Source organism: Dunckerocampus dactyliophorus, chromosome 9, assembly GCF_027744805.1.
Source record: "Dunckerocampus dactyliophorus isolate RoL2022-P2 chromosome 9, RoL_Ddac_1.1, whole genome shotgun sequence".
NCBI classification, from domain to species: domain Eukaryota; kingdom Metazoa; phylum Chordata; class Actinopteri; order Syngnathiformes; family Syngnathidae; genus Dunckerocampus; species Dunckerocampus dactyliophorus.
Genome location: NC_072827.1, coordinates 11,218,890 through 11,235,325, shown reverse-complemented (window position 1 = coordinate 11,235,325; position 16,436 = coordinate 11,218,890). Strand labels below are relative to the sequence as shown.

The 16,436-nt window shown below is 40.2% G+C and overlaps 1 protein-coding gene across 3 annotated transcripts in view; it reads left to right on the top strand.

Annotated features, from left to right (window-relative positions):
• The first annotated feature begins 926 nt into the window (after positions 1-926).
• bard1 (BRCA1 associated RING domain 1) overlaps positions 927-16,436 on the top strand; it is a 40,112-nt gene continuing 24,602 nt past the window's right edge. For 2 of the 3 annotated variants that reach the window (XM_054787007.1, XM_054787005.1), the window contains exons 1-9: positions 927-1,086; positions 1,298-1,354; positions 2,607-2,755; positions 4,088-5,049; positions 5,814-5,894; positions 8,380-8,552; positions 11,227-11,341; positions 11,415-11,544; positions 15,853-15,945. In XM_054787007.1, the coding sequence (XP_054642982.1) occupies positions 995-1,086; positions 1,298-1,354; positions 2,607-2,755; positions 4,088-5,049; positions 5,814-5,894; positions 8,380-8,552; positions 11,227-11,341; positions 11,415-11,544; positions 15,853-15,945 (1,852 nt within the window). In that variant the 5' untranslated portion in view covers positions 927-994. The remainder of the gene's footprint in view (positions 1,087-1,297; positions 1,355-2,606; positions 2,756-4,087; positions 5,050-5,813; positions 5,895-8,379; positions 8,553-11,226; positions 11,342-11,414; positions 11,545-15,852; positions 15,946-16,436) is intronic. The other variant, XM_054787006.1, reaches the window with a different exon arrangement.

Sequence of the window (16,436 nt, the reverse complement as noted above, 5' to 3'; positions counted from 1 at the left end):
AAACATAAACCACACAATGAATCATCTTTGATGTATTATTAGATATATGACAGTTAGGGATGCTCCGATCAGGTTTTTATGCTGCCAATTTTATGCTGCCAACCCCTCAATACCCTGGCTGCGACTAGAAATTATGTCCTTAAAAGTGATGAACAGAATCAAACGCTGGTATCCACAACTCACATTTTGTATTTCAGAATGCATTTCTTTCTAGTGTTCTCACATTATTAACTGACAACCTGAATGAAAAGTAGCCTTGCAGGCGCCTTGTGGTCGTGGGCTCATACAGCTCAGAAATCTCACTAATTAGTCACAGCACCACTAAGAAGACCAGCTCTCATTTAAGACACAATTTAATGATCTTAAAAGATCTTCAAGATAAAACACTTCTAATGCACGACGTCATCATAAAACTTAATTATTTGTTCATCAAACGTACTCGGAACAATGAACAACTTCATGCTGTCACATTTCTTGTGCACTGTACTACCGGCTGTGGCTATTGATGAGGCGTTCGAGCCAATCATGTAAATGTCTGAGTTCGATGCTAATATAGTCAAGCCGTTTTGAAGTTATTCACGTACCCCCTAAGGCGGTCTGCACACCCCTAGGGGCACGCGTACCCCATTTTGAGAACCTAGGTTGTAGCGCAAACGTAAATCCAGAAAGAAACAACAATAAACATATTAAATCACTACTAGCCTAACACAAAGGCATGAATAATGTTCATAATCAAATAAATATTTAAAATAAATATTGTACATCACCTCATCAAATTGTGTAAAAACGTTTAAAAAAAATTTAAAATAATTACATTTTTTAAGTTTTAGTCTACTCGTGGGGGGAACAGGAAGTTACGTCATCACGGTCGCCGTGGTAATGATACCATGTGACTGCCACCAAACTGGCGGGAGATGCGAGCAACTAGGAAGTTGTCCGCCCGCTTGTTTCGCTGCGGAACTCCAGAACTCTACAGATTTGAAAAAAAAAAAAAATGGATACGTGTGTTGAGGCGCATCAAGACGCCTGGAAGAACACGAAAGAGGCGGTTGCCAACTTTCGACGACTGCTACTTTGTTCAAAATGGTAAGTTCATCTTTGTCTTGTGTTGATTCCCGAACTGCATGTCAAAAACAGCTGCAACGAATCACGTCTTTAACGACGGGGGATATGCCGTGGTTATGTTTGTCACTGACAAGTGTGATGTGACATTTTGTGACGTTTCTTTAACGGTGTCAGTTGAAAGACAAGCATGGAACGATCAACTAAAGACCACTCGTGTTTTCCTTTAATCCAGCTCACACTTGATGAAGGAGCCGGTTTGCCTCGGAACGTGTGAGCATATGCTGTGCAGGTAAAGTGTCCACTAACACGAAACTGTAAATGCTTCTGTCAGTGCCTACTTTACACTCAGTAGCGGCTGCTTAACTGATTGCACTTAATGCAACTTGTAGAGCTACAAATACAGTATATTGACTACAGTTAATGTGTGAATATACATACATAATGGCTTTGGTTTATCATACGTTTAAATTTTCGTGTAACTTTATGGACCGACTTAATAAGGATAACCTGTATAATGACACCAGAACATCAATAAAACGTCAGACACACTTAAGGGACGCTATTAATGCTTCAAATCTATCCCTCCAAGCGTTCTGCACCGCTAGCCGCAGAGAACACAATTAGGATCGTAACTTTAGCAAACCCGGAAGCGGAAGTGACTTTTTCAAAATAATGGGTTTCAAAACAAGAGTTCGTTGAAACGTGCTCGGACACGGAGGATTCTTGACAAGTACAGCCAAATCTATTTATAAATGGATTTGTGGAAACTCTGCAGTTGATTGATAGACACATACTCTTCCCTTGCTGTTATATCCAAAGTAAGACACATACTTTTTTGGTAAAAACAAACAAACAAAAAAACCACAACAGGTTATTATTTTGACAAACCATCCATCCATTTATTTTCTATGCTGCTTATACTCATTAGGGTCGCGGGGATATGCTGGAGCCAACCCAGCTGACTTCGGGCGAGAGGCGGGGTACACCCTGGACTGGTCGCCAGCCAACTGCAGGGCACATATAGACAATCATTCATGCTCACATTCATACCTGTGGACAATTTAGAGTCGCCAATTATCCTCACATGCATGTTTTTTTTGGAATGTGGGAGGAAACCGGAGTACCCGGAGAAAACCTACGCACGCACGCACGCACGCACAGGGAGAACATGCAAACTCCACACAGAGATACCCAGCAGAGATTCGAACCCAGATCGTCCTGATATCCTGACTGTGTGGCCTGTGTGACTGTGTGCTAACCACTCAGCCACCGTGCGGCCCTTGACAAACCAATGCATTAAAAAAAAAGAAGGCAGTTGTTTAATAAAACGTACAGCAAGCAAAATATGTCCAGAGATTCTCAGTCATAATCCGTAAAAAAACAAATTACACTTCAGTGTGGTCTTATAGCCATGCAGCAAGCACAAACTTGAATAAATGTAACATCGCCGGAGTGTTTACAGCCGTGCTGTTCAGGCAGGTTTCTATATGTCATATATAGTAGCAGAGAACAGTTATGCTGAAGCTGTATTTCTTTCATAGGTCTTGTGCGGGCCCACAGGCAGGAGATGGCTGTGTGGTTTGTCAGAGCCCCGCCTGGGTAAAGGACATCCAAATCAACAGGCAGCTCAGCAGTATCATACAGCTCTTCAGTGGTTTGGAGTCCATGTTAAACCCCAGTGTACAACCAGGTAAATATTTGCCAGCTGCGAAACAAATTCCCTCAAGTCAATATTATTTATTAGGTTTTGTTTCATCGTCATGGTGGTTGACTAAAACATTTCCGTTATGACACAAGAGGTGGAATGTTTGTCTTTGCTTCCCAGCAGCATCCCTCTAATGACTGGAAATATGCAATGCAATTAATCACGGGAGAGCAGATCATGTGGTCAATACTTACTCTAATTTCACTCAGATATAACAAAAATCTGTTTCTGCCAGTGCTACTCCTAAGCATTTGGGAATAATTAAAAACATTTAGAAGATATTTTAGGATTGCAAGTGATCCAACAGATGCGTAACATTCTTGTAAAGGTGCGTTTTCGGGGTTTACAGTTTGTGCTCGGTTTACAGTGTTCTGAGTTTTGTGGTTACGTATGCACTGCCATTAATTATTATAATTATTGTAGAAATAGAAAAAGAAAAGTAGTCACATGCACCTGGCGGAATAACACATAAAGTAACAAGTAGTCCCTACATTGAGAGGAAGGACAACGTCACTATTGGAAGTTTAATTTCCATGATGACTTCAAAGGCAGTAAGGGAGACTCGTCTGGTGGCAGCACGTGAAAGTGAAATTAACAGCGGCCATCATGAAGGGTGAAGATGGTCTTCTTGAACATATGAAAGGATCTGCTTGTATGAAATCGACAGTGATAAGTCATAAGCAGCTTAGTGGTCTCGTCATAGAGACTTCCTCCTCCCTCCTTGTAACACCCCATGTTGTGTAAGACAACCACTTTTTATGACAGTATTTGATGTCTTTCACGTGTTCTGTGTACATTGAGGGTGACTTGTTGGAACAACTTAAAATAACAAAGAAAGTCAACCCACCATTTCCTAATATTCTGACTTAATTTATGGAAGGCAAAGTCATACAGAGAATCAACTCAATATTTGTTGATATTCTAATTTAAACGTTTGCTTTACTCTAAAACAATAACAAATGAAAATAACCAAGTTAATATGGCTTAGTATATGGGAAATTTGGGTATAAGATCAAACGTAGACCAAAACACGACTTACATCATAGTCTAGCAACAGAAGTCATACGTAACCTGAAGGCTACCTGTATTTTTATTTTTACATCTGTAGGGTGCAGGAAAAGCTTTCAGAGTTCTAGAAAAGTGATCAAATTTGACTTTAGTAAATATGTCTGAAGCCTAAAAATACAGTTACACTTGGTCAAAATGGAATGACCTTTTGAAACCAAGAGAGTCTCTGTGACTGACATTTGAATTAAGACATTAGGGTGCAGGGGTATTTTTTGATTTCATACCATTTATTCATATCTCGTTGTGCAGAGTCCTCCGAGGCTGTCGTACAGCCACAAAATGAGGGCACCGTGTTAAAACACAAGAAGAATTTCAAGATCTGGTTCAGTCCTCGCAGTCGTAAAGTCCGTTGCATGGTGGAGAAATCTGCAGAAGACATCATACCTGCCAACAAGTCTTTGGAAGAAACAGCTGCAGTGCACCCTGGCAATAAAATCGCTGAAGTCAATGACCTGACAGTTTTTAACTTCACCTCATCCTCCCAAGACTCTGGCTCCTTGTCTCCAAAATTCAACACTAACAAGAAGAAGAGGAAGAGGTCAAATAAGAAAAGCATTGCCTGCAGGAAGGCAACAATGGAAAGAGCCACAAGGAAACAGACGAGACAGATTGTGAAGAAGAACAAGCTTGATGCCATAAACAAGCAGTGGGGGATTACAGAGGATGAAGATGCCTTTGTGGAATCAGAGCCCACTGGTGCACAAGTTGAAGGGAGGTCAAACAAAAGGGTTTCTTTCCTGAGCCCCGACTCTGGCAGTGGCGTCATACAGCAAGGACTCTCCGAAGCTACCATCACTGTGCCTAAAAACCAAACTCAGTTTTGTTCGAATAAAATGGACACACTGCCCGCCTCCGACTCCATCCTGACAGACAATCCTCAAAAACAGGCCAGCAAATCTTCTCCAAAGCAGTCCTCAAAACGGCCAAGACTGGAGGGAGAAATCGTTACCCTGGAGACCACACCGAAACGACGAATAGCCTCACCAGGTGGCTGTCGAAAGTCATTGGGTCGCTCGTCTCCAACTGACCTTAAATCTCCTTCGCCCAGCCGGAGGTGTAAAAAGACCTCCCGAGAGGATAAAGGAGAGAGTCCCCCTCTCCCAAGCATTGTAGGCAGAAAATCACCCTCTTCTCATGCATCTGTGAGGAGCCCAACAGTCACAAAGAAGAACCGCAAAGGAGAGACTCCACTACATTTAGCCGCTATAAAGGTAAACTTTTGCTTTTTTTTTTTTTTTTTTTTTTACAGATAGTTTTATTTTTTTTGCTCACTTTGCACTTGTAGCATAGTTATACATGCTGCTACCTTCCGTGCACTTTCCAAGCCAGTGCCTAAAAGCTCCAGAAGCCAAAGACAACTACTACAGTTTTACTCACTACATTTTTCTGTTGTAAATTGTATTTTAATCCTCAATGAAAATGCATTTGATGAATTGGTCGTCATAACCTTTGTTTAAGGAAAGCAAATGAGCAAGAGCCTCCCATTGAATTAGTAGTGCATGGGTAATTATGTTTGCAAACTGATGATGTGTGTAGCTTCTCCTTTGTTAAACAACCATATCAGAAGACACATCCTGTGGTTGCGGAAAAGATGTTAATCTGTTTCAGAATAGGCATGCACAAAGCACGAGAAAACATCCATACAGTTTGCTGAAACTACAAAAATCAGATTAAAAACTGTCCGACACATTCTTAAAAAGTCGAAGGACAGTGAGGAATGTTTGCACAGTGGTCCAAATCGCCCATCATCAAAACAACATTAATATACAATACATCAATATTCTTTATATAATCTTGAATTATAGTACAACAGGTCACATACGCTGCACTGGTTTGTAATAATCTCACAATCATCCTGGTAAGGATTGCCATGATATCCTAGACAAGGTATGCCTTTGGTACACAATTTTTGAATTATTCTCTTGAAAGGGCTGCAGCGCCGAGTGTAGGTTTGTTAATTTTGTTTGTGGTCCAGGGGGATGTTGAGGCTGTCAGGGAACTACTGGACCAAGGAGCTGACCCAAACTTGAAGGATAATGCAGGATGGACACCTCTAGTAAGTCCAATACACTCATACACCTGAAAGTTTACTTTGCTAATTGGAAGCAAGGTACCAGTATGTCAGTGGGCAGTTCAGTCTGGTTCTGCCAACTGTGTTACAATTATTATAATATTACAGTGTCTGTATTCACATCTTGTCAAGTGCACAAAGGCAGTATCTATAGACTGTAGTTCAAGCACATCAGAATGAGCATACTGGAGGTCGTGTCTTCATCCTCAGTCTTGCTTCACCAGCACACTCTGAAAGAGACCATATGTTCAAGTGAAGGCTGTTGGGGAGCCTCCATTTGTTCAATTCTTAGCTGTCTCTTTTGCCAGTGCTTAACACAGGCACCATCCATCCGGGGCTTGCTGTGCTGTACATTTGATAAAAGTCGCCCTTCACGCTGTTATTTGCTGTCAATATACCAGTACTCATCTCAAAACTCAATGTACAGTTTGACATTTTGCTGACATTTCTGAATCTTACAATAGAGATGACAGTGTTTCTTTCTGATTGACATGTGAATATCAGGAAAGACTTGTTCCCGTCACATTTGACATGCTACTGCCATGTAGCTCTGTTACAGTGTGTGTGTGTGTGTGTGTCTGCAGTCTGAACTGTTATCTTCCTTCAGCTAAGGTTACATGGTGATAGTTAAAAATACTCACTTGAGAACAATACTGTCATAACAAACTAAATTTGTAAATATATTTATAGCATATATATATATAGTAAGTAGGATTGTCACGAGACGATGCACAATATTGGGTCCACGAGACAAGATTTTAACATTAATTTTAAGAAAAGTACAACAAAAAAATATGACCGGACAAACCTACTTTATTAGTTAAATGCGTTCCAAAACAATGCATTTGCCCTTTGAAATGTTTATTGTCCCACAAATGAATGCTAATTGATATTATTGTCAACATTTTTGACACTGTTATGATATACTGTACAGTATATCAGATCAAATAAAACACTGTTACTATGTAAATTTGTGGAATTGCCGTTTATGACGTATTTTTTCACAGTCAATTTGTACTGCCTAATGTTTGCAGCATTTCTTAAAATGCTGGCTTTTCAGCTGTTTTAAAGAGCAGCAGTTCTGTGCCTGTTTGTGAACACACACAATTTTGTACTGTTCCGTTGTTCCTGTATTTACTTTGCCGACCAAACATCTGAGTGAGTGTTGACTGTCGGGATGTAGGCTCTGCATCTCAATGTGTCGTTTCCCCAGATGGGAATACTAGGTCGGGTGGATATGTTTGAGGTGGGCAAGCTTGTTTTGTTGCCTTTTTATGTTGCTACCACTTGCGAATAAATTCATCATACTGACTCGTTGGTGTTGATGGGCTCAACTTGAGAGACGAGGAAAACAGACACACATGCACATGGCAATATTTGGAGGCTGGCAAAATTATCACGTTCATTTTTATTTATTGTATAATTAATTAAATTTATTATTGTTTAAATTTATTAGTTTTTTTTCTGAACAAGAAATCTCACGTCAAGATTGAGATCACAAGATCTCGTGACACCCCTAATAATAAGTACAAACTGGCCCACAAGTTAATGTACAGTAATCCCTCGTTCATTGCCGTAAATTGGTTCCAAATGTGACTGTGATGAATTTCACCAAGTAGGATTCATTATTTATAAATGGAATATTTTGGTAGCATAGAAAACCTATTTACGACCTTCTGGTCGTACGCTTTTTAACATTAGAGCCCTCTAGACATGAAATAACACCCTATAGTCTCCTTTCCACTCGTGTGACCCAATATAGTAGACATAATAACAGAAAAAAAGCCATTTAAGACATAAATAAGACTCATGCTCGTGGTGCTGTAAATGTGTTAGGGATAGGAAGTGACTGTCGGGGGTTCAGAGTTGAGTTTTAGCTTGACATGGGTTACAGCCGCCGACCAGTCCAGGTTGTACCCCGCCTCTCGCCCGAAGTTGGGATAGGCTCCAGCATACTCACGACACTAAGTAGGATAAGCGGCATAGAAAATGGATGGATGGGTTACAGCCGCAACAGTATCCCGTTTTGGGAATTATATTGCCGTTGTGAGATCATTGAAAGCTGCACTAAAATCCGGCGATTACAGACACCTAGTGACTAGTGTAGAATATAATATCATCCCAGCGTCTTTGAATGCCTTGTATTTGTATTTTAGTTCATTTAGTTATTTTTATGCTTGAAAATGCTTAATTTGACTAATAGGCCACATTCAACCATGAAACAGTATGATTTATGAATTAATATACAGTATATTTTTGAAAAACCATGCTAGAGTGAAACCGCAAAATTTCAAGCGTGATGTGGTGACGGAGGACTGTATTGTTAAAACAAAGTGTTGACTCATTGCTACAAATGGTCATCACTTGCTGACATACTTTTAAGGTTCTCACCAGTATTGAAATGCTGCATTCATTCAAGACTCCAAGTAATACATCATAATACATCGAATTGTTTCTGTTCCCTTTTCAGCATGAAGCATGTAACCTTGGTCATCTGGCGGTGGTGGAGGTGCTAGTTTCACGGGGAGCACTCGTAAACACTCCTGGCTACGAAAATGACTCTCCACTACATGATGCTGTGCGGAATGGCCACATAGCTGTCGTCAAATTGCTGCTGCATTTCGGAGCCTCGCAGAATGTGCTGTAAGTTTATTTTTCTGTGCGTTTTATACTGGCAGTCTGCTGCTTCCATATAATGTTATCACGCTCTGAGAAACGCTCACTGGCAGGCCATTTTTAGATGGCCTGAATTTTTGTTTGGGGAACTCTTTAGTGGGGGAAAATAAGGTAATTCACTGTAGCAACACATGCGAGGCTGACGTTTTACTCTGCTTTCCATGGTGTTGGATCACAAGTATTCGTCAACTTTATGGTTTTCACTAATGCGCAAGCTCTATCATGTAAGAAAAATGCTGATTAGTTTTTGATCAGTGAGTTGATGCTCAGTCAGTGTTTCTGGCCCTTGGAGGCTATAATGAGGGAGAGAATGCCGGTTAATCAGTATGATAAGAGGGTCCGTCAATCAGAATCACCAGTGTTCCCTTTAACAGCCGGCTGTACGATCAATGTGCACCTGTCATCCTTTGTCTTTGGGCTGACATTTTCTTTCATTGCTTTGATGGGACTCCATTTCTGGGTCTTACATTTTCTCTTCTTCACCTTGACGCTGGTCTGCAATGGAATAGGCCACAAATGAGTCTCTCAATGGCGCCTTATTACACACACACACACACACACACACACACACACACACACACACACACACACACACACGCAAGCAGGACTCAAGACATCTGCCAGTGCAATCTCTAATGGGAAGCCTGGCATGCAACTTTGGTTCTGTAAACATGCTACTGCAGATGTACACTGCGCTTATGTGTAGTCATTGTAAAGGAGGAGTTCTTTTAAAGCACAAAAGAAGCTCAATGAACATTCTTTTGTAGAGGTTTTCAGTACTGTATATGATATATCTGAGGAGCAATGTCTTCAGAAAATCAAACTAATCCAGTTGCTCTGATTCAACTCTTCAGATGAACAAAAAGTGCAATTCAAAAAGATTTAAATATACAAATGCAACCTTTCTTCTGATCAACTCAGTAGGTCAACACAAAACACGTTTTAATAATGACATTTTAGCAACAGTCCTTGGTAGCATCTTGATCACGAATTCAGACCTCCTGTTAACTTTTTTTTTTTTTCAGCGTGTGGTCACATGACAGTTTCATGCCTTGACTGCTTGTACATGAGGTTACGCAGCATGCCTTTCAGGTTGTAGATGCGGGTATAAGTTTGCATGTCTGTTAGTGTCTAAGAGGTATTTTGATACCCTTATAAAAGGGGTGTTCTGTTACTTTTTCACTTCCAAGCCGATATTGCAGCCATGAATATTGGCCAATGCAGATATCAGCACGAATCATACGTACTTTTACTTACTCATACTTATTTTGTAGTGTAGAATGTTAGAAAAGGCTTGATCAAGTCATATTGCTCTAAATAACGAAAAATTATCAGCAATAGTAGGTGAGAAAAATGGACCCCTTTTAATTCTGGGCATTTGGGGTATAGTTTTATCCACAATATAGTGGCGGCCAGGCATAATGTAGCGAGGTTTGAGGTGCTCAATTAGGTGTTTATACCTGATGTTACTCACCACCGACAGGGACGTGTCATCTTTTCTGTCATATCTAGTGACTTCTTGTCATCCTGTGGGAGTTTCTCGTGTAATGCTACTTCAAATGCGGGACCAGTTTGTTCGTGTTAAACTTTCCCAGTTCTGTGCCACCACGGGAAACCTGTGCATGACAAGTTTTGCACTCGGCTGCAAGGTCTTTTTTGGACTTTAACAAAAAATACACACGGTTGATATCACTCCTACTCCATGCTTGGTACATTAGCGTGCTGTTGTTGCGCTCACTTGGGCCCCGTCTGGGCGCTGCTGGATAGATGTGCTGGGGTGGAGTCTGGAATCCACTGCTTGTATCACAGAGTGCCAACATCGGAGATTTTAAATGTAGGCCGATGTAATCTGATACTTTTAAAAAAAAAAAAATTTTGCCATATTTTTTTGCAATATCCGGTTTCAGTATCTGGTTGAGACATCCCTCTGTCAGGCTTTTTCAATGAAAGTGGGTTTCAAATAGGCCTTCAACCCACTGAAAACGGGTGCATGACTTACTGTAAGTTATACTTGGTTTGATGCCATACAGGTATGCATCTGTTGATACCATAACGGGAGAGGAGTTGAAGGTACACTTCCTTTACTCTCAAAAGTGATCCATGCCACATTTGCATTCTATTTGTGCTGAGCTTATACTAAATATTAAATGAGTCCTGGTTACAATGGATATCCACTAGAACCACTTCTACCTTCCTCCCTCTTGTATGCTTGAGCAGTGGCTTGTAAAAGGGGGTTTGTGACAACTTTCCTCAGCCTTTTTCCGCAATTGTTCTCATGTGCAGCTACATAAACCAGTTTGTGTGTCCACAAAAGTGTGTCAGACAGTGGTTTTGTGTAGCTGTGGCGGGTCGTAGGAATACAAATGAAACATTTTATGGACCAGTGGACCTATTAATTGTAAGGTGTTATCATTGCTGATGCCTATTTTTTTAAAAGACAAGCAGATAGGCATGGGCCTCGTCTTCTGCATTTTTTTCACTCTTTTATTGTCTTTTGTCAAGGTGAACCCCTGTCTATTTTAAGCAGTTTTTGGTGTTAGTCATGCACCTAATGGTCTGCAGGTTGTTTCAGTTGTGGTGAATTTTTAAATGACATGCTTGCAAGCGTTATGAATTGAGTTTGAAATGATGTTCTTCACAGTAATCTTCATGGGAAGCGGCCTGCAGACTGTGCTGTGAGTCGGGAGATGTTGACGATCTTCCACGAAGCCTCTGAAGATGCTAACACATCTATGACCAGCCTAGCCAGTCTTTCTGTAATAAGTCATTTTCTTTTCATTGCTTTATCCAATAATTTAAATTCTAAACTACATTTATGTTCTCTCTTAGGTGGGTAGCTGTGTGAAACAAGACGAAATTGTGTTTCTGTCCACCAAGCTGTCGCAAACAGACCGGTGTCATTTGTCCAGGCTGAGCCGTCTGTTGGATGGGAGTGTAACAGACACCTTTACTTCCTCAGGTAGTGCCATTCCCTTGAAGACTAGTTGCAAATTAAATGTTTTATAACCCTTTAAGCGCTAAAGTCGCAAAATTGCTGAATTTAACAAGCCATTTCAGCAAATATGGTGCCTTATGTAGTTCATATTTTATACCAGGAGATGGCGGACATCTTTAACTTTAATGTGGGCGTGGTTTTATGTAAAGTGTAGGAGTTTATAGACTTTCAGCTACTGCGTACTTGCGGAAGTGAGTCCGCCTGTCACAGTCCACAAGCAGCATATACTTTCGCCGATGCTTTGCTTAACCATGTTTGGGGTGGCAAGAGGGGCCGTGGTGGGTTGTCAAAACACCGCTAATGATGAGGGGCGTAGCGGGAATGTAAAAAAAAAAAAAAAATTCTGGGATAGCGGCATACCCGGTAGTATCTGCGGGAGAGTCTTTGGCAAAAAATGCACTGCTAATTGATAGATGACACCTGAGAATACAATGATCTGGATGAATGATAATATTCACAGGCATTAGCAGTGTTGTTCAAGATACCGCTGTAAGTGATGATGATGATGGCTGGGTTTGCTTGAGAGATGAGGAAGAGTATCACAAGTGAATCAGACATTTTGATGAGCCAGTATCTTGGAGAGAGGGTTCTGACAAATTCCGAGCCTGGAGACGTCATAATATGCAAATTAGATGAGTGAATTTACTCCCATCACAAACTTTGGGTTATACTGATGATTTTTCTATTTTACAGTATGCCTTTAACTCTAAACATTTTCAAGCTAAAACCTTTCGAAATAGTAGTCAAAACTGGGGAAAAAAAACTCTGGCACCTAAAGGGTTAACATTCCCTTCCAGACAAATTCAGCCTTTTTGCTCATTGGCGCATTCATGTGCAGAAAGGTGCAAAGTTTTCCCCCAAAAGTTGCTTTCAGTCCTTGGGCTATGAACATACAAAAGTACCTCGAGGGAATGTTATTGAGGAATTTAACTACTGTAATAGTTCTGACAGTCGGCATGCCTATTGCACGCTCCCTCAACACTTAAAGCATGTGTGGCGCTGTGTGATGAACCTGCACATTTGGTGGTGGCCTTTTCTTGTAGCCATCCCAAGACAGACCCGTGTAATAATCATGCTGTTTAATCAGCATCTTGATATGTGACACCTGTGAGGTGGATGGATTATCTCAGCAAAGTGCTCACTAAGACAGATTTGGACAGTTTCGTGAGCAATACTTGAGAGACAGAGGTCTTATGTGTACTACATAGAAAGTTTTACATATTTTGAGTTCAGTGCATGAAAAATGGTAGCAAAAACTATGGAGTTAAAATCATGCCAAAACCTTACAGACTCACGAAACATGTTTTACTCACGCCCAACGTGACGTCACAGACAAACTCAGTGTGGTTTGCATATACTAAACAGAATTCATTAACTAATGCATTTTGTTTTACAAATACCTATCAAACAAATTCTGTTTCAGAAACAAATACGGCATGTTTTACGCATACAAAGGAACTTGTGACAAAGTCTCGTGACACTTTCATTCTGGTAGAGTTGTTTTTTGTACTTGAAGGATATTTGTTTTGTATACCGTACTTGAAGGATATTTTCTTTGTAATTGAAGAAATATGTTCAGCATTTCTGCTACATGTAATTGATCGTGGCTCACCACCACTACAAAATAAAAGCTGCCACACCTTTTAAAAAATTGGGTTATTTAAAAAAACACAAAAAAAGACTGTTAAATAATATAGTGTATGGATGTATATGCTATATAGATACAGTACATGTATAGCTTATTTACGGACACATTGACCACAGTGCGTTTGGAAATAATTTAAACTCAAAACTGTTTCACTGCGCTTTATTTTGATAAACATGCACCGGAATCGTCTGCCTTCCCTGTTGGCAGCTTGGCGCTTGCGTATGTGTGACCAAATAAAAGTATGTGACCGGTCTTGTGTCGACGTTCACTTTGTAGTCCGTAAATTGTGTAGTCGATTGACGGCAACTTGTCAGAGCCAAAGCTTATGTATGTCAACGTGTGTTAGCGCATGTTTCAATCTCATTCCACTTTGTTTACACGTTTTGCACTGCCTCTCTTGTGGCAGTTAGCCAGCTCATTTTTGTCCCACGGGCGAGCTGGAAGTGGCCATCACGTTCATGCTAACTTGTTTTTTTAAAGTGTCACTTAATCTTGCTCTCTTGTTGTCATTAAAATAATAATTGCTTGTCTTCAAAACACTAGTTTGTCGAAGTCGTTCAACAGAAACACATAGTGTGTCCAGCTTAAAGATAGTAATGCTATCTCAAGGGTCGCCAACAGGTGGCTCGTAAACTAGCAGTAGCTCACCAGATGATGTTGAGTAGTTCACCAAACAATATTTGCTTCTCCTCTTATTATTTTTGTAAGTGTTCTATGCAAACATGACGCTTGTATTTAATGACAAATGAGCACACTGTGTGTAGATGTGCATTGTAAATAAAGTTGAATTTAAATGTTGGCAGTCACATAAAACACAAAGAGATCACCTCTCCTTTCTTTTTGTTAGAGTAGCTTTAATAGTGCTGCAAGTTGGATACACCTGTGCTATCATAACCCTGGACTCTGAATATATACTGTTTATACAGGACAGTTTCTATAATATAAATATTTAAATTGTTATTTTGTTAATTGTGTTATTTTTAACTAAAAAATATATTGCTGAACAATTCATTTCCCATGTATTCATATCATAGGCATCAAATTAAAAGTAGGTTTTTGTCAACTAGTACAAAATTTTGTGTGGATAAAGTCAAATCTCATGACATCTCCTTTGCTTCAGAACTACTACTAATTGTTTAAATACTGTGCCGCTCGCGAATCCGTGAGGAGGCTTTCTTTGGCAGGAGCCAATCACAAGCTATCAGTGCACTCACAACAAGCCTGTCAACCCACTGGAAATTGCTGGAGGTCATTATTATATATAACAGTATAACAATATAACAGTCTGACTCACGGTTTCATTTTACTATGAACACTAAACTCATCACACAGCAACTTAAGACTCCGACAATACCGGACAAATATACAAATATGTACCAATACGAGTTTCAAATGGGGAAAAAAAACCCCAACTCTTCAAGTTTTCCCATAATTCATTGCGTCTGAGCAATGCATTCATTGGAGTGCTGCAATGACATCAGCCTCCCTCTGGGCTTCGGGCTCCTCTGACTTAACTATGGTGCCTCATGTAGCTAATACTTTACACTAGGAGATGGCGGACATCTGTAACTTCAATCTGAGCAACATCTGAGTGTATTCTTTGCAAAGTTTAGAAGCTTATGGACTTTGAAGCCCCTTGTGTGTGCGGCAGCAAGTGTGCTCACCATGACAGTCCACACACAGCATACTTGAGCCGATGCTTTGCTAAACCGTGTTCATGGTGGCAGGAGGGTACGTGGTGGGTTGTCACAACACAGCTAATGGTGAGTGGTGTAGCAGGAATGTATTACAAGTGGATCAAACATTTTGATGAGCCTTTTGATGAGCCGGTGCTCTCAGCAACTTTGCCATGAAATTAAGTTTGTTGTTTTGGTTCATGTCCTGCTGGTTGTTGAAAAAAGTTAAATAAGTCATTTTTGTCATAATAAAAAAAAAAAAAAAAAAAAGAATTGCAAACAGCGGCATGACACAGCGGTGACAGTCCCATGAAGCCCACCACCACAGCTTCGGAAAATCCTAGGGGAAACCCACATTTTTTCTTTTGTATTTGTAAAAGATGCTGTATTTGTTTGATAGATACGTCTTTTATTTTGCAAAACAAAATGCTTTAGTTTGAATGATTTTTTTGTATTTGCAAACCGTTGGGCGTGAGTAAAACATGTTTGAGGTTTTGGCATGATGCATACATATTGTTATATTTGTCATGAACTCATAAAAAACATCAACATAAAAAACAAAAGTGTTTTGCGTTATATTTTTGTTGAGTGTAGTTGCTTATACATTTAGATTTCCCATGGCTTGTTCACTGTTGATTGCTGAAGTTATTAATCAATTATTACCCAGTGTAATAAAAGAATGCTTGCCTGTTTTGTGAAAGCCAGTAAGTAAGTACTCTGTTGTTAAGCACCATCTCTCGTTAAAGCCAGGAGTAATTAAACCCCACTTTTAGTGTTCTATATTCATTACGGCTGCTTCCACTGTTGCATAGTAACGGTTGTGGAATGCATTGAAATTGCTCCACTTCAAACCTTTTTTGGAGGTCTTATCTTGGAAATTAAACAGTACTGAAAGCGCTGGCTTTGGCTTTGATATTGACATTTTGCCACTGTGTTGCCATCTTCCAGTTAGCCATGTTGTGGTGCCAGAAGGACCTATACCGACCACGCACTCCACCCTCCTCGGACTTCTTGCCGGCTGCTGGATTGTCAAATACAGCTGTAAGTAAAATATGATCAGTTTGAGTATCGCTGGTAAAATGCAGCACGTCTTTTTTTCTATGTGAAATTTTCGGTGTATTGTACTTGAAAAACGTGCAGCTTTGCAGCACCTCTTCCTGCTGCAGCACCCTCTGCTGGATTCATTGCTGCAGCACTCTGAGAGTGCCTTCAAACCACTTTCTATTTAAGTTCCCATAAATAATTATATGCCAAACTGCAAATAGGTGGGCGTCTACTCTAATACCGATGATCCTAGTAAATAGGAATGGCAATTTAAGTCGAAATACCTACACTCAGGAAGTAGGCCGTTTTATGTTATACTATACGAGTTGCACGGGAATGTTAAGATACAGGGAGAGAGAATAAATTAACACCATGAATATTCAAGAGGCAAATCCAAATTATGAGTGGGGGAAAGTGTTTATGCAGAATTGCTCACAATCTATTTCCCACCAGAAAGCTCAGGCTGCCTGTGTTGCATGTACACTATA